This window comes from Oppia nitens, unplaced genomic scaffold, assembly GCF_028296485.1.
Source record: "Oppia nitens isolate AA-2021 unplaced genomic scaffold, nextdenovo-longstitch-racon4-pilon3 scaffold12_pilon_pilon_pilon, whole genome shotgun sequence".
Classification (NCBI taxonomy): domain Eukaryota; kingdom Metazoa; phylum Arthropoda; class Arachnida; order Sarcoptiformes; family Oppiidae; genus Oppia; species Oppia nitens.
In genome coordinates, this window is record NW_026533191.1 from 493,118 (window position 1) to 511,837 (window position 18,720).

Here is an 18,720-nt window from a genome sequence, read left to right on the forward strand (position 1 = left end):
ATATGTATAATTTAGTTAATATTTTTATTTGTTATATTTAATTTTTAAAAAATAAATAAATATGATACACTATAAATATTTTAATCGTATTCAAATAATATTGTTTTATTTAAGTAAGTATTATCAAATAAAATATTGTTTTTAAAATTACATTATATATTAATTAATAATAAATTATTAATTAATTTTATTTATTTTTAAAAAAAAATAGTTTATGCTCATGGATATAAAAATAATTTATACATGACTTATGTGGACAATATACGGGGTAATTGTTATTAGTTTTAAAATTTTTTAAATAATAATGATTTTTATATATAAATTTTTCCAATAAATATTTTTTAATATTTACAATTTAATAATATTTAACATTTAATAATATTTAACATTTAATAATATTTAACATTTAATAATATTTAACATTTAATAATATTTAACATTTAATAATATTTAACATTTAATAATATTTACCATTTAATAATATTTAACATTTAATAATATTTAATATTTACAATATAATAATTTTTAATATTTACAATTTAATATTTTTTAATATTTACAATTAAAATAATTTTTAATATTTACAATAAAAATAATATTTAATATTTACAATTTAAAATAATTTTTAATATTTACATTTAATTATATTTAATATTTACAATTAAAATAATTTTTAATATTTACATTTAATTATATTTAATATTTACAATTAAAATAATTTTTAATATTTACATTTAAAATAATTTTTAATATTTACAATTAAAATAATTTTTAATATTTACAATTAAAATAATTTTTAATATTTACAATTTAATAATTTTTAATATTTACAATTAAAATAATTTTTAATATTTACATTTAATAATATTTTATATTTACAATTTAATAATATTTTATATTTACATTTAATAATATTTAATATTTACATTTAATATTTTTTAAAACATTTTTAGTAAATTAATTATAAATATAAATAAAATTAATTAATTATATTGTAGAGCAAGTGTTGGAAACATATAACGAGTGCCGCAATGTTAAGGGCGACCTAAATGTTACGCAAGTTATACGCAACGAGTTTGTCATACATAACCAAAGTTGCGAAAGTTTTTACGCCGGAAACGGTATTATCAATATATTTGCCATTCGTGTCGATAAAGATCGGGTATTGTCAGCGGTGGCCAACTTTTCGTTGATTTCCGATCTGAAAGATAGTAATTAAATAGTTTTGATTTTTTATTTAACAGACACAGACACATATACAGACATATATTCAAACACACATAGATACACACACATACATACATTCAAACACACATTCAAAGATACATACATACACACAGACATACATACATATACACATTTAAACACACACATACACACAGATACACACACACAGATACACACACACACACACACACACACATTCAAACACACACACACATTCAAACACACACACACATTCAAACACACACACACACATTCAAAGATACATACATACATACATAATTACATATACACACACACACATACATACACACATTAAAACACAGACACACACACACATACATACACACATTAAAACACAAACACGCACACATACACACACACACACTCATACATACACACACATATACATAAACCAAATCTTTTTTCCCCCACAATTAATTGCTATCACTCAACAACAACAACAACAAAAAATACATAATTATTTTTTTTTTAAATAATTAAAAATTATAATTTTAATCCACACACACACACACACCCATCCACCCATCCAGATAGACATTATTCAATGTACACTGGTCAGATTGTTCAAGGTGATTTCATTGGTTCAAAAGTATTCAAACTGAAAGTATACGATGAATACTATATCCGGAAAGAGTGTATCGGACAGCCGGGTATTTTGCGATTGTATGCCATGTATGAAGAGTTTGGTATAGAGTCGACAAATCATGGTTTCATATGTATGGGCCGTCAGTATTCGGGGGTCAGTTCCTTCAGTCCGGGTATGGTTTACTCGCCGGTAATCGAGGCACAGGTAGCCCAACGTGTGAATCTGGTTCACCTGATTAGGCAACAGTTGCTAAATGTATACCAACAACAAATGCATAATAAAAACACTAATAATTATAATAATAATAATAATAATAATAATAATAATAATAGTAATTATAATATGAGTAAAAGTGTTGGTAAATAAAAGATATTTTTTAAAAAAATAAATATTTTAAATAAATAAACAGATTTTTAAAAATTTTATTTTATTTATATTGACATAAATTTATTTATATACAGACATACAGTATATAATATTTTAATAAATCATTAAATTTAAATGTTTATATTATAGCAATTTGTGTGTGTGTGTGTGTGTGTGTGTAAAAATATTATATTAAAAAAATATTTAAGCTATATAAAAATATATTTGTTTTTATTATAAGTGTTTGTTTTTTTAAATAAACTCTAATATAAAAAAACAAAAATTTAAAAAAGAAAATAATATCAATTAATTTATATAATTATAGTTAACCTAAATGTTAATAAATATTTTGTCAAAAAAAATTAAAAAAAAATAAAATATAGAGACAACAAAAAAAAATGTTGAATTAGTTTCTAATTAATTAATTAGTTATCTATTTCTCTCTCTCTCTTTCTCTCTCTCTCTCTCTCTCTCTCTCTCTCTCTTTCTCTATATATATGGTATTATATTTGTTTATTATATAATCTATTATTTGAATTATAAAATTTTTAAAAATTATTTAAATGTATATATTTGTGTCTAAAATTAAAAAAAAATAAATATAAATAAATAATATATTTTTATCTAAATATAATCGTCAACGAAAACATGGGCCACATTTTCGCCTCCCTCCACATAGAGGCTATGGCCGGTAATAAAACGGGCCTCAACTGAATCGGCCAAATATAGTACAGCACTGGCTATGTCCTGAATTTTACCTAATCTACGCACCGGTAGTCTATCAGCAAACGGTTTCAACATTTCATGGGTAATACCGTAGCCCAGCAGTGATTTAGTGATCATAACTCCTGGACTTTAAAATTAATTAATTAATTTTTTAATTAAAAAAACTTTAATAATTAAATTGTTAACTACACTACTATATTAACACGTATCCCATGGGAGGCTAACCCCGCGGCCGCACATTTGCTAAACATATTGATTGCACTTTTAGCTGTTGAATGTAATGCCAACTCTGAATACTATATTTGATTTTTTATAATAATAATAATAAATATTAATTCATAATAATAAGTATATTAATAATATTAATAATATTAATAATATTAATAATATTAATAATAACTTAAATAATTAATAACTTATTATTATTAATATTATTAATATACTTATTATTATTAATATTATTAATTATAATTGTTATAATAATAATAATATAATAATTAGTATATTAATAATAATAATAATTAATAACTATTAGTTAATATTATATATAAAAAATAAAATAAAAATTAGTATTAATAAAACAAAAACTATAAACAAACAGTTCGTAAATTCATTGATATATTGACAATATTTCCCTTAGTTTTTGCTAAATAGGGAACCGATAGCTGTGTCAGTCGGACAATAGCCCTGAGCTGAACATCCAGTAATTTATCTAATTTTGATACAAATCTCGGGTCCAATGGATCGCAATAGTCTCCATAATCGGCATTATTGACTAAAATATCAATTTTATTGAACGCATCGACAGTTGTTTGTATAAGTTTTTTGCAATCATCTTCACGGCTAATATCGGCCACAACTGGCAGTGCTGTCCGACCGTTAGGCGACAAATCCGAGCACCGTTTGGCCACAGTTTGGATCGGTTCCGGTTTACGTCCAGTAATAACTAGTTGTGCGCCACGTTTGGCAAACTCGGTTGCAATGCCGGCACCGATACCTCTATTTGAACCGGTAATCAATACTACTTTTCCTAAAAAATTTCTATTTATTTCCATTTTTTGAAAACTAAAATATAATAATAATAATTATATTAATATTAATAATTATATTAATACTAATAATTATATTAATACTAATAATTATATTAATACTAATAATTATATTAATACTATTAATTATATTAATAATAATAATAATAATAATAAATACCCTTTTAATTAATATGTATTATAAATAATATTTTTTTAAATATATACCCAGTAATTAATTTATTATAATATTTATATATTTTTAAAAAACTGTTTTTTAAATAATATATATATAAACTAGTATTTGTAGTAAATCTACAATAAATAATAAAACAATATTAATATTCAATTATTTTTTTGTAATCTTATATTAATGATATTAATTAATATTTGAAAATATCATTCAATAACAAAATAATAGCTAATATAACATAAAAAAATATAATACAATAATAATAATAATAATAATAATAATAAAAATTGCATTGTAATTATTAAATAAATTAATTTTTGCTGATGTTATAAAATAAACATAATAAAAAAAAATTTTAGCTAAAAATTATTATTTAGAAAATTTCTTAGCTATAAAATATTATTTTTATAATTTAACTAATTTTTATAATAATAAAAATATTTTTTCTTATTTATGGATAATAAAAGCGAATTCATCGGTAAAGTAGTAGTGATTACCGGCGGTAGCACTGGTAGTATCGGTGCCGGTATTGCAACCGAGTTTGCCAAACGTGGAGCACAAGTAGTTATCAGTGGACCGGTAGCCGATCGGATCAAATCGGTGGCCAATCGATGTACTGATGTATCGCCCAATGGATTGTTGGCCGCGGAAATTGTGGCCGACATTAGCCGTGAAGATGATTGCAAATCACTTATCGATACTACTGTCGATTTGTTCAATAAAATTGATATTTTAGTCAATATTTTTTGCGAACCACTGGCCAGTCATGTAATGGATACGGATTTTATGGATCAACTAAACAATATGTTGGACATACAGCTCAAGGCACCCATTTGGCTGACACAGCTATCGGCAAATTATTTGGACAAATCTAAAGGAAATATAGTATTTGTTAATACATTATCATCGCTACACTGTGTTAGTTGACTACAGTTATTATATATGTTTGTTTGTAATTTGTTAATTATTATTAATTTTAATTTTGCACCCATGTAATTTTTTTTGTAAAGGACCAGGATCATGTAGCCCATAGTACAGTTCAATATGCATTGAATGTCTATAGCAAATGTGCGGCCCGTTCATTGATGGCACAGGGAGTTCGTATCAATACTGTTGTGTAGGTTTGATATCTATATATATATATATATATATATATATATATTAAATATATAAATTATAATATAAATTATAATATAAATTATAATATAAATTATAATATAAATTATAATAGAAATTATAATAGAAATTATAATAGAAATTATAATAGAAATTATAATAGAAATTATAAATAGAAATTATAATAGAAATTATAATAGAAATTATAATAGAAATTATAAATAGAAATTATAATAGAAATTATAATAGAAATTATAATAGAAATTATAATAGAAATTATAATAGAAATTATAAATAGAAATTATAATAGAAATTATAATTAATTATAAAATATTATTATAATTATAAATATATATATATATATATATATCAATAATTATTTTTTGAGATTTATATTTTCAAATTATTTAATTTAGTTTATATAATTATTTTGTTTAATTAACTATTTGACCATTTGATTTCAGTACTAACCTATCAAACGATAGCACTGGTAGTAGTAGTAGTAGTAGTGGTGATACTGATGTGGTGGGCACACCCGAGGACGTGGCTCTGGCCGTACTATATTTGTCGTCACCGGCGGCCAAATTTATTAACGGCACAACACATGTTGTGGACGGCGGTCACAATATTATCGACTATTATCTTGAAAATTAAATTGAAAACTATTTTGATTTTTGTTAATTTAATATATAGTTATAAAATTTTGATAATTACTGATAATAATTAACTAAAAGTTTTTTTTTATTATAAATAATTTAATAAATCTAAATACAATTCAATATATATGATAATAGTAATAAATTTTTAAAATTAATAATTTAGCTTGCTTATTTATTTATAATAGTATATTGTTGGACTATTAATAATATAAAAACAAGTAATTAGATTTTTTTATTAATAATTATTATTTTTTTTAAATTGTAATTTAATTATAAATTTTGATAGTTTACTAAATATTAATATATAAATAATTTGTTATTTAATTAAACATTATTTATGTTATATATTTTTTTACTAACACATAAATAGGTATTAATAGATAATATTAATAATAATTATAATATAATGTAATTTTTATTAATTGGTTATTAAGTTTTCAGTTTTATAATCTAAACAAAATATAATAATAAAATAATTTTTTTTTGAAAACTATTTATTCAAATAGCTTTTCCATATATCTTCGTCTTTTTAATCTATAATAAATAATAATTAAAAAATTTGTAAAAAAAACTTAAAACATAATTAATTGAAAATATTAATAATACAAAAAAATATTTTTTTAAAACTTAAAACTTAAAATAATATTTAAAAAAAATATTTACTCTATTATTGGACTTCTTGACATTTTAAACTCTGTAATAATAATAATAATAACAAAATATGTATTAAAAAAACAAACATTTTAATTAATTTAATTAATTATTAAAAAAAATTATTGAACCAACAAAATAAAAAATAATTAATTATTTAATAACTAAATAAATTAAAAATAAAATTAACCTTTAGCAAATACATCATCCCATGCTTGATGCATTTTACCAGTTAGATGATCCAGGTCATCAAACAATGTAAACAATTTCATACAATTGAATACATTGAGATAGTTAACAATTATAATTATAATTATTATAAGCAATATAAATAATTTGTTTATTATATTTGTAGCCATTATAGTACTGTATATTTAATTTTAGAAAAATAAAATTGTAATATTTGTAATAATTAAATTTATCAATTATTAATTAAATATATTTTGATTTTTTATTTTTTAAAAACAAATAAACCATATTTTTTTTTAATTTGCGCAATTGTGTTATTGTGTGCAATTTTATTAATTTAGTTAATATATTAAAAAAATGAAAAAAAACATTAAAAACCTTATTGAGGATTGAGTATCGGGATATTATTAGGACATACAGGTGTCCAATCTAACTGTCCGTTTAACAACTTTAGTTTTAATAAGTTATATAATAATTACGGTAACTATATATTTATATATATTATAATAATCAGTACTACCAAACTAACTAATATACAAAATTTATTTATATTTTTTTAATATTTTATTTTATTTTTGAAAAAATAATTAATTATAGACAACAATATAGATGTATAATATTTTTTATATAGCAATAATGGATGTGTAAGTTATTGAAAACATAATAGCTATTTTTAATATAAAATTATTATAATATTAATTATTTTTTGTTTATTTTAGCTTTGGATTGAAAAAAATAATTTTTAAAAAATAATAAAACTATTTTTATATATAAAGATTAGAGATAATAATAATTATTTTTATATTAAGTTTAAAAACTTTTATTAATATAATATAAATGTAAAATATTTCGGATTATATTTAAAACAATTTTATTTATGGTTGTCATTACTGTATATTTTTTAAAAAACATCATTTACTTAAAAAAAATTATAAACACTTATAACTACTGTTATATATATATATATATAWAAGTAATTAAATTACAATATATTAAATTTTACTAAAAAAATTTTTAATTAATGTTTATCATTAAAAAAATGGCTGATCTATAGAAAGGCTAATATATTTAATATATATTTATAAAACTATTTATACAAAACTCAAAACTAAGAAACAATTTAATAATTAAGATATTTTTTTAGATTTTTTTGCTAAATATTATCAACAAAAAATATGCTAATATATTATCAGCTATTTATTGTTACAATATTATCGTTGACATGTATGTAATAATTTAATAAATTGTAAATAAAATTATAATTATTAATATTAATAATAAACTATAATTATTAAAAATAAACTATAATTATTAAAAATAAACTATWATTATTAAAAATAAACTATAATTATTAAAAAATATAACTATTTAATTATTTTTATTTTATTAATTCAATTTCAAGTGTGCTTGATAGATTCAAAAATAATTTACCGCTATAGAAATAATAGAGACTATCAAATTGATCCAGATAGAAATTCACCAATACAATTAACCAATAACCAATATGATAATGGTTATTTACAGKATAATCGTTATAAAACTAATAGTAAATATTAATTTGATTTTATATATATAAAAAAACACCAATAATTATCTGTAAAAATTATGTTTATTTTATTTTTATTTTTGTTTAAATAACAATTTTTTAATTATTTTAGTACAACAACAACAACATACTAGTGAACCTAATATAAAATATTTTATTAATATTATGGATGTAAGTTTATTTAAAAATTAATTAATTAATTTTTTATGATATATTAATTRTTAAAATTWTTAATATTTTTAATTTTTTTTTAACTTTTWTTAATAATTAAAAYATATATTAGCCGTACAATAGTGAAGAAGTAGACAATCCTCGTATTCAACGACTTCGTGGTACTAATCGTTATAAAAATAAATAATTTTAATTATTATTATATTTTAAAAATAAYTATAATGTAGTCTAACAAAAATTAAATATATAATTATTAATTATAATCAAAACATAAAATATTAAACTATAATATAATTATTATTGTGATAGATGGCATGTATAATTGTATTTTCAAAAATATAAATTTAATTAAAAAATAAAATAATTAYTATAWWAAAAATCAATATGTTATTTATTATAACAAATTATATAATTTTTTTTACAAAATGTAAACTTTATATACAATAATAATCAAACAAAAAAAATGTTATTATATTGTYTAACAATAGTTTATTATATAACTGTATTAAATACAAGTAATATTACTAATTAAAAAAAATTWAATTTATCTATATATAAAAAAAACTATCAAGCTAAATTATAATTATTTTTTATTAATTACTATTATACTACCTGTATAGATATAATTCAGGTAATGTCCCATAACTATTATCCAGGCGATTTTGATCCGGACGTACCGTTTTATGGACACCCGTACCTGAATACAGTACCTGAACATCATARTAATGGCCAATGGCCAGCCAATGKTTACCCGTCCAAAACGGTTATTACGGTCAACGGTGTACACAATTATGATAGTCCACAACAGGTTGTCCATTATACGGTCCGGTAGACGACCCCAGGCTGACCAATATGAACGAACTGAGCCACCAAAATGGTTACCGAGTGTACGGTAAGCGAGCTAAGACCGTATCGGGTGGTCAACTCGAGTCGTATGTATATTTGTCGGATACACCCGAAGTCCCGTCGGATTGGAAACCTGTTGGCCAGAAACAAGTGTACGAAGAAGCGGAAACCTCGCGTACGGTACGATTGCCGACACAATTGTTRCCRTCGGAGGAGTTGGCACTTCCCGACAAAATTATCTATAAATCTGATTCATAATAATTAGTATTAGTATTACTGTATTATTATTAGTAATAGTATTAGTATTACTGTATTATAATTAGTAGTAGTATTAGTATAACTGTATTATTATTATTAGTAGTATTAGTATAACTGTATTATAATTAGTAATAGTATTAGTATTACTGTATTATAATTAGTAGTAGTATTAGTATAACTGTATTATTATTAGTAGTAGTATTAGTATTACTGTATTATTATTGGTAGTAGTATTAGTATAACTGTATTATAATTAGTAATAGTATTAGTATTACTGTATTATTATTAGTAGTAGTATTAGTATTAGTAGTATTATTATTAATATAATATATAATAATAATATCAAAAAATAATAATAATTTTGTTTTGTTTATTTAACTATATTTTAATTAATAGTAACTATATTATAGCAATTTATTTTAAAATAGCAAATTTGTGTGTGTGTGTTTTATATTATTTTTAATTGTATACCCAAAATGATTGGTAATAATATATGCAATAATAATAATAACTTTATAATTTTAGTTATAATTTATATTTTATTTAATAAATAAATAACTTATATATACAATATATAAAATAGTATTTACTTATATACAGTATATTTAGTATAAGTATTAAATAATTAAGTATATAATAAATATAGTAAATATTATAACTAATGCTTTATATAAAACTATAAAAATTTTTATAATTAAAAATTATTATTTTATTTTTCAAATATTAATTGAATTATTTTATGAGTTTTTTTTTGTTATTGTATTATTTAAATAATATAATTATATATTATTAAGTAATTTTTCCAATAAATATTTTTATAGCATATATATATTGATATTATTTTTTGTTGTTRTTAATTAATATCTATTCAATAATAGTTTTGACTCATTTATATTACTATCACTTACTGTTAAGTCTAAGTTTTTAAGATTTTACTTAATTTAAAAATTAAAATAAAAATAAATAAATATTATTTACTGGATATACAAAACATGTGACACATGTAATCAACAACAACAATAAAAATTATCAAAATAATTAATGATAAAAAAATTATCTAGTTAATTTTTTTAATTAATCAACAAAAAAATGATCAATGACAATTATGTTGAGTGTTGAATATTATCTATATGATTATGACATTGATATTATTAATCACATATAAATTACAATATATATTATCTTATATTTTAATCTAAATTTTATTTATTAAACATAACTATAACCTAAAAAATATAATAGAAATATGTATTGTTTTTTTTAAAAAACAAATATTTTACAATTCAATACATTAATGCAATATATTTTTTTAAAAAAAACAATATATTTAATTTAATAATAATTAGTATTTTTTTTAGATAATTAGTATTTTAAAAAAATATAACTGAAAATATAACAAAAATACAATACAATAATATCAAACATAAACTAATTATAAATACATAATAAACTATTGATTTAATTATGGCTAGTTTGCGGGCACTGTCTATATTCGAGTCGTCCTCCCGGAGCTGATATCGACGGACACCCAAATACAGACAACATATATATGATTTCCAATCAATTTTGCGGACATCCGAATAATACGTTAGTTGATCTTCAGGGGACAGTCGGCTATAAATTTTATAATAATTTTCCGCATGGATTGTCCATTCATTGATCAAAAAATATCTATAGATTTCAATAGTTGAATGTAATTTTCTAATTATTTTCATCAATGAAACATTACTACTACTACTACTACTACTACTACTACTACTACTACTAGTAGTACTAAAACTATTGATCAGCACATGTATGCTATCGGCACAGTAGGCAAACATGGTTTCCGATACCAACCGATATAATTGATACCATAGTCGTTGAAATTTGTTGGCAATTGGTTTCGTTAATATGTCGGCAACCGGTCTAACCATTTGATGAGATGGTACCGACACTATTGATGGTTTTAGATAATCAAAAAATTGCCGATTAGTTATCGGATTTATTGTACTGCTGGCCATATTGATGACCATATGTCTATCATTGGGATAGTTAGCCGTATGCCAGGCCGTAACAATTAAGCCATTAACTAGTATGTCGACTAAATTTTTAAAATAAAAAATATATATATATATATATATATATTAATAAATAATTTAAAATAATTTTATAAGTTTTTTGATATATAAATATATAATAATAATAAATATATAATAATAATAATAAATATATAATATAAAATAACAAATATATAATATTAATAATAAATATATAATAATAATAATAATAATAAATATATAATAATAATAAATATATAATAATAATAAATATATAATAATAATAAATATATAATAATAATAAATATATAATAATAATAAATATATAATAATAATAAATATATAATAATAATAAATATATAATAATAATAAATATATAATAATAATAAATATATAATAATAATAAATATATAATAATAATAAATATATAATAATAATAAATATATAATAATAATAAATATATAATAATAATAAATATATAATAATAATAAATATATAATAATAATAAATATATAATAATAATAAATATATAATAATAATAAATATATAATAATAATAAATATATAATAATAATAATTATATAATAATAATAAATATATATACTGTATATATATATATATATATATATCAAAAAACTTATAAAATTATTTTAAATTATTTATTAATAATAATAATAATAATACTGTAATAATAATAATAATACTCACCAGGGATTAAATCAGTTTTTCCATCAACTAAAACTAAACAACAACAAAAAAATTATTATGTTTTAAAAAACTAATAATTATCGTATAAACATACAAAGGGTAGTATATTGTATTTTATTAATTTTTAAAAAAATTAAATTAAATTTATATTTATTTTTATTTATTACATTCACATATACGTATAATACCCATCATTAGCATTAAGACAAAAAATGTTGGACCATTGTTATAGTTATTAATCCAACCTAAAAATATTTTTAAAAAAAATTTAAAATAGTTATAAACATTTAATATTATAATTAAAATATTATAAAAAAAAATATTTAAAATAGTTATAAACATTTAATATTATAATTAAAATATTATAAAAAAAATATTTAAAATAGTTATAAATATCTATTATTATAATTAAAATAGTATATATAAAAAAATTTTAAATATATATTTAAAACAGTTATAAACATTTACTATTATAATTAAAATATTATATATAAAAATTTATTTTAAAATAATATTTAAAATTGTTTTAAACATCTTCTATTATAATTAAAATAGTATATATAAATAAAATTTTTTAAAAATTATTTAAAATAAATATAAACATTTACTATTATAATTAAATTATAGTATATATAAAAAAATTTTAAAAAATAATAATAAATTATATGTATTTATACCGGGAATCGGCTCTTTTAAAACAGAGGTCACAATCGATGGCCGGACGATAACAATCGGTAAATGCGAGTACTGTTCGGTTACCAGATTTTCGGCAATAGCTTTGCTAAACGTATACGGATTGGGTCTGTCATCCATAAGCTCTCTCATAGCTAATGTATCGCTACTGTAGCCATAGGTTTGACCGACGGTCCTGATTGCGGCCATTGTGTCCACTGCCGTATGTTTTAGTTTGTAAACATTTTCGCCAATTATTTTCATATTACAATTGCTGAAAGCTGTCGATAAGTATATAACTGCCTATTTGTTTGTATGTTAATTATAAAAAAATTTTTTTAGTAAAATTTATAAAATAATAGAAAAATTTCTAGAAAGTTCCCCCCCCCCCCCAAAAAAAAAAAATAWAATTTCTATTATATTTAGTGAATTCACCATGATTAATTTTTTATCTATTGATATTTTTTGTTATCTTGTAACATTGTTTTTTTTCATAATTATATTATTAAATATTATTATTAGTAGTAGTATTATAATTAAAGTCAAAAAATTAATTAATTTAATTATATTAAACGCATATAATATATTAAAAAATGATATTGATAAAATTTATACAAAACTGATTATTATTATTAAATATAATTATTTATATATTTTCTATATTAATATTATTATACAGTAAACTCTAGATTATATAGTACACTATAAAATTATATTTATATAGTATTATTTTATCATTAGTATACTGTATTTATAGTATCACAATACAGTATATAATATATATACGGGGATCCCATAGTATATAACAATAAAATTGAAATTTCACTATAGAAATCTATATATTCATTGAGGAAATTTTCTAGAAACTTTCTATTTTCTCATCTCTATTAAAACTTAAAAAAATAAATAATTAAAAACTAAAAATTAATTTTTTTTGTTGGTTTGTTTACCTCTAGTTTTATCATTTTATCGCACAATTTCATCACTTCATTAGTTCCCCAAACGTTTTGATCAATTAATTTATCTAATGATTCATTAAATTTTACCGAAGCGGCCAAATGATAGACAACCGACACCTCATTGATCAGTAGTTGTCTGTCGGTTGTCGACAATCCCAGTCCTGGTTCACAGATATTACCGCCGATAGCAACCAATTTGTCCAAAATTTTAGGACAGTTAGTAGTAATATTATGACTGAATATTTCCGATCCAATGATTTCTGTGTCCAATCTTTGGCCAATTGTTTGATTTGGTTTCGGTCTCAACAATATGTAAACGGTTTTTATCTGAGGACACGATCGGATGAGTTTTTCGCATAAAATTTTACCAATAAAACCGGTCCCACCAGTTATAAGCACCGATCGATTGGCATAATATTGATTTATTTGCGATAATTTCATTACTTTTTTTTAATTAAAAAAAACTGTTTAAAAAAAGTCAATAATTTTCTATTTAAATAATAAATAGTTTAACAAAATAAATAAATAATTTATTTTTTAAGCTAAATATTACTGAATATTGAAACTTATGCTTAAAACAAAACTTAAACATAAAATATAATTAAATCGTGTATTTTGTARATATATATATATATATATTATTTTTTTAATTAAATCAAAACTGTTTACGCACTTAGTTTTATTATTTTTTTTAATTAAAATAGTTTTTACAAAATATTACAACAAAATGTTGGGTAAATGTATCACATTTTTAAAAAAATAAATAAAAATTATTTATTTAATATTTAATCAAATATAACAAACATATAGTCAATAGCCTAAAAATATTAATAATAAGTTACAATATATTTTTCAATTGAAGTCTAAACTATAAGTATCARTAATAACTGTTTTAATAGTTTTTTAAAGTATCTAAATTTTTATTTTATTTCATCCAATCAATTTGAAATAATATGATTAATTAATTTTATTTATTAAAAAAAATTATATATATATATATCAAATAACAATATTATTCAGTTTAATATTACATTTATATTTATGCCATTTTTTTAATTATTTTTATATATATAAAGTATAGTTTAATACAGATATTTAATAAATTTAAGTCAGATTTTTAAAACAAATAGAGTTTTAATTTCAGTAATATTATGTTAAATAATAAAAAATAATTATATATAAAATAAAATACTTTAAATATATTGCTTAATATTTGGTCTATAATTTATTTGTAGTATCAGTGATACACAAAATACAGTGATTGAAAAATACAAAAAAATATTTAATTTATGAAAAACATTAGTTTTTTTAATTATATATATATTTATTTAATTATATTATTTTTTAAAGAAATTAATAATAACTTTTTTAGTTTTGTAGATATTATACAGTATTAGTAAAATTATTTTAGTATTATAATAGTAACAAAAAATATATATAATCTTTAATTAATTACTTATTTTTTGTAGTTTATTTTGGTAAATGTTTTTTTTATAAATTATAATTGATTGTTAAATATAAATATTAATAATAATTTATATTTTTATAGATAAACAATTAGAAAAATAATATATATATAAGTAGACTATAAAACCAGAGATATTTAATTTAAATAGTCATCAATAGATAATTGCAAAAAAATAATAATTTAGTTATAAATATAATAATATATGATATTAAATAGTCTCAAAAAATATGAGATCAAACTACTGTATATTAAATACATTAGATGTGAAAAAATATTTAAATTTTTATATTATTACAATTTAAAGCAAAAAAAATTATTAATATATTAGCTATTTTTTAATATGATTTTTTGATATTATATAATTTATTATATAAATACAAATGTATGTATAAAAAAAATTATATATGTATTTAATACACATAAAACATGTTTTAAAGGCCTACAATATATCTATAATTTTTTATATATATATATTAATTGATAGGCCTTATAGACAAAGAAACCACCAAAAAAATACAAAAAAAAATTAAACAAAAAATTGACCTAAATATTAGTGATATCTTTTTTTGTTGTTGTTGATGTCTACTAAAATCAAGGGCACAAATAGTAATTATATAATACACTACTATAAAAAAAATTTATGTAATTATACATTAAGAAAAAAATTGAAATATTTATATATATTTTATATATATTTATATAATAAGTAATGATTTTCATCAAAAAACTTCCCTTAAAAGACAAAAGCATTTATAGTACAGTTATTATCTAAAAAAATAATAATTTTTTTTTGTGTGTGTATTAATATGATATATAGATGACATTTGAACTTTTTTTTGAAGTTTTTACACATTTTTTTTTTGGTTTGTTTTTGTTATATAATATATAACTTATATAATTCAATGACAAAAAACACTCCCAACTGATAAACAAACAAAAAATAAATTTGCATTTTTTGATCAAAAATTTTTTTTTGGTTGTTTAAACAGTATATAAATGGCACACAAATTTCACTTTCATTCAAAATCAAATTCATTGCTTATTTGAAATTGTTTTAAATAACTTTCAATTTTGTTGAATAAAAAAAACTTTTTTTGACCAAAAAAAAATGTTGAGAGTATGTGTAATATATGCCTATTAAATGCTATTTAAAAAAAATAATGTTTAAAATATAATACTAAAAAATTATTTATTATTTTTTTTTTAATTTTCATTTACATTACAAAAACAGTTGACTGTCTTAGCCCTAACCGTTTGCTACGTATGCGCCTATGGAGGCGCACCAGTATTCAGAGCCAGTGCTGGCTATGGTGGAGGCGCTCCTCTATTTAGAGGAGGTGTTGGCTATGGTTTAGGAGGTGGTCTACCGGTTGGTCGGGTGCTCAACAATTTCGGTGGTCCGATCAATGCTGCCGTCCACTCCACCCGTACCTACGAAGTACTGCCCGTCCCCGTCCACTACGAGGCTGCCATTCCCCAGACCATCGAAATACCGGCCAATGTCCAGCCAGTAAACATGATCTTCCGAACCCAATCGAGTCCATTGAACTTACAACAAGTGCACACACCGTCCGCTCCCGTCTACCAGAGTAGCCGTTCCGAAGATCAGCCGTCGGTGTTGACCCACGAAAACTATAAGCCCGTGATTCAGGAATATCGGGAAACTATTCAGCCGTTCCGCCGAATTGAACAACGCATACAACCGGTCATCGAGACAGTACATACCGTAGTGGCCAAAGGTGACCACTATAGACAACCCGAACCCCAACTGTTGGCCGGACCCGCAGTCCTACCGTTTGCTGGCGGCAGAGCTGACTACAAATAATTAAATATTTTAATATTTAATTTTATAAAAAAACATTGAATTTTTTCGACACTAAATTTGTTATTGTTTTTTATAAAAAAAAAATATTTTCATATTATATACAAGTTAATAGTATATATATATTTTTATAAAATTAATTTTACAAATATTTTTATATTATTATATTATATATATAAAACAAAAATATCTAATTGAAAGAAATAAAATATATTTGATTTAAAAAAATCTAATTTCTATTTTTATTTACTTAAAATTTAAAGATTATTAATAATATTAAAAATGATTTGATTAAACCAATTGATTTATCTTTTTTTTATTAATAATTGAATATATATATGATCATATATAAAAATATTAAACAATAAAAATAACATCATCAAATAATACAGTAATAATATTTTTATCATTAGTAATTTACTGTATATATATATAAAAATTTACTATTAATTATCACTCAATATAAATTAATGTATTTAAAAGTACAGTTATATTGTACAGTATTGTAATAATAATAGTAATGACATTAGATTATGTAAATTATAACTAAAAACTTAATTATTATTATTATTTCTACACATATTTCAATTTAATAATTTGTTAATGTATTTTAGAGTAATAGTAATAGTTATAAATTTTTTGAAGCATAACTATTAATATAGATATAACAATTTATGCATATTTTTATAATTTGATGATAATAGCAATAATAATAATACTTTATATTATAATTAAATTTATTTTATTACTTTTTTTATATTATATAATTTTAAAAATTAAAATATAGAAATATTTCAAAAACAATTGATACTTTTTATATTGTATTTTTTACATAAATTTTATATATTAAATAATATATATATATATATAATAAGTAATGATTTTCATCAAAAAACTTCCCTTAAAAGACAAAAGCATTTATAGTACAGTTATTATCTAAATAAATAATAATTTTTTTCTGTGTATTAATATGATATATAGATGACATTTGAACTATTTTTGTTGTTGAAGTTATCACAAAATTTTGTTATATAATAAATTCAATGACAAAAAACACTCCCAACTGATAAACAAAAAAAAATTAAAAAAATAAATTTGCATTTTTTGATCAAAAATTTTTTTTGGTTGTTTGAACAGTATATAAATGGCACACAAATTTCACTTTCATTCAAATCAAATTCATTGCTTATTTGAAATTGTTTTTAATAACTTTCAATTTTGTTTAAAAAAAATTTTATCAAAAAAAAATGTTGAGAGTATGTGTAATATATGCCTATTAAATGCTATTTTTGAATTTTTTTTGATTAATGTTTAAAATATAATACTAATAAATTTATTTATTATTTTTTTTAAATTTTCATTTACATTACAAAAACAGTTGACTGTCTTAGCCCTAACCGTTTGCTACGTATGTGCCTATGGAGGCGCACCAGTATTGAGAGCCAGTGCCGGCTATGGTGGAGGCGCTCC

At 20.2% G+C, this 18,720-nt stretch overlaps 5 protein-coding genes across 5 annotated transcripts; 3 read left to right on the plus strand and 2 right to left on the minus strand.

Moving 5' to 3' along the window:
* Nucleotides 1-236: 236 nt before the first annotated feature.
* On the plus strand, nucleotides 237-2,200 carry LOC128956489 (uncharacterized). Its single transcript, XM_054302210.1, has 4 exons — nucleotides 237-268; nucleotides 999-1,211; nucleotides 1,779-2,106; nucleotides 2,167-2,200. The coding sequence occupies exons 1-4, from the start codon at nucleotides 244-246 to the stop codon at nucleotides 2,198-2,200; spliced, it is 600 nt and encodes a 199-aa protein (XP_054158185.1). The 5' UTR covers nucleotides 237-243.
* A 604-nt stretch (nucleotides 2,201-2,804) lies between these two features.
* On the minus strand, nucleotides 2,805-3,981 carry LOC128956500 (uncharacterized oxidoreductase TM_0325-like). The gene is made up of 3 exons (XM_054302220.1): nucleotides 3,526-3,981; nucleotides 3,116-3,222; nucleotides 2,805-3,053 (listed from the first exon to the last, which is right to left on the minus strand). Exons 1-3 carry the CDS (start codon nucleotides 3,979-3,981, stop codon nucleotides 2,825-2,827), a joined length of 792 nt encoding a protein of 263 aa, XP_054158195.1. The 3' UTR covers nucleotides 2,805-2,824.
* A 619-nt stretch (nucleotides 3,982-4,600) lies between these two features.
* On the plus strand, nucleotides 4,601-5,917 carry LOC128956509 (uncharacterized). Its single transcript, XM_054302229.1, has 3 exons — nucleotides 4,601-5,065; nucleotides 5,158-5,264; nucleotides 5,728-5,917. Exons 1-3 carry the CDS (start codon nucleotides 4,601-4,603, stop codon nucleotides 5,915-5,917), a joined length of 762 nt encoding a protein of 253 aa, XP_054158204.1.
* A 2,020-nt stretch (nucleotides 5,918-7,937) lies between these two features.
* Nucleotides 7,938-9,311, plus strand: LOC128956518 (uncharacterized). The gene is made up of 5 exons (XM_054302239.1): nucleotides 7,938-7,986; nucleotides 8,165-8,308; nucleotides 8,421-8,479; nucleotides 8,592-8,640; nucleotides 9,100-9,311. The coding sequence occupies exons 1-5, from the start codon at nucleotides 7,938-7,940 to the stop codon at nucleotides 9,309-9,311; spliced, it is 513 nt and encodes a 170-aa protein (XP_054158214.1).
* An 88-nt stretch (nucleotides 9,312-9,399) lies between these two features.
* Nucleotides 9,400-14,410, minus strand: LOC128956529 (putative fatty acyl-CoA reductase CG5065). Its single transcript, XM_054302248.1, has 7 exons — nucleotides 13,952-14,410; nucleotides 13,007-13,304; nucleotides 12,497-12,574; nucleotides 12,330-12,362; nucleotides 11,423-11,666; nucleotides 11,035-11,254; nucleotides 9,400-9,564 (listed from the first exon to the last, which is right to left on the minus strand). The coding sequence occupies exons 1-7, from the start codon at nucleotides 14,399-14,401 to the stop codon at nucleotides 9,400-9,402; spliced, it is 1,488 nt and encodes a 495-aa protein (XP_054158223.1). The 5' UTR covers nucleotides 14,402-14,410.
* Between the last annotated feature and the right edge of the window lie 4,310 nt (nucleotides 14,411-18,720).

What these genes read in the sequence shown, in the direction of transcription:
- LOC128956489 (XM_054302210.1), top strand. Translation starts at nt 244, where the DNA reads ATGACTTATGTGGACAATATACGGG. An exon ending in TTATGTGGACAATATACGGG is followed by an intron (nt 269 to 998) that starts GTAATTGTTATT and finishes ATTATATTGTAG; the next exon opens with AGCAAGTGTTGGAAACATAT. An exon ending in GATTTCCGATCTGAAAGATA is followed by an intron (nt 1,212 to 1,778) that starts GTAATTAAATAG and finishes CCACCCATCCAG; the next exon opens with ATAGACATTATTCAATGTAC.
- LOC128956500 (XM_054302220.1), bottom strand. Translation starts at nt 3,981, where the DNA reads ATGGAAATAAATAGAAATTTTTTAGGAAAAGTAGTATTGATTACCGGT. An exon ending in TATCAATGAATTTACGAACT is followed by an intron (nt 3,223 to 3,525) that starts GTTTGTTTATAG and finishes AATCAAATATAG; the next exon opens with TATTCAGAGTTGGCATTACA. An exon ending in ATACGTGTTAATATAGTAGT is followed by an intron (nt 3,054 to 3,115) that starts GTAGTTAACAAT and finishes TTAATTTTAAAG; the next exon opens with TCCAGGAGTTATGATCACTA.
- LOC128956509 (XM_054302229.1), top strand. Translation starts at nt 4,601, where the DNA reads ATGGATAATAAAAGCGAATTCATCGGTAAAGTAGTAGTGATTACCGGC. An exon ending in CATTATCATCGCTACACTGT is followed by an intron (nt 5,066 to 5,157) that starts GTTAGTTGACTA and finishes TTTTTTGTAAAG; the next exon opens with GACCAGGATCATGTAGCCCA. An exon ending in GTTCGTATCAATACTGTTGT is followed by an intron (nt 5,265 to 5,727) that starts GTAGGTTTGATA and finishes ATTTGATTTCAG; the next exon opens with TACTAACCTATCAAACGATA.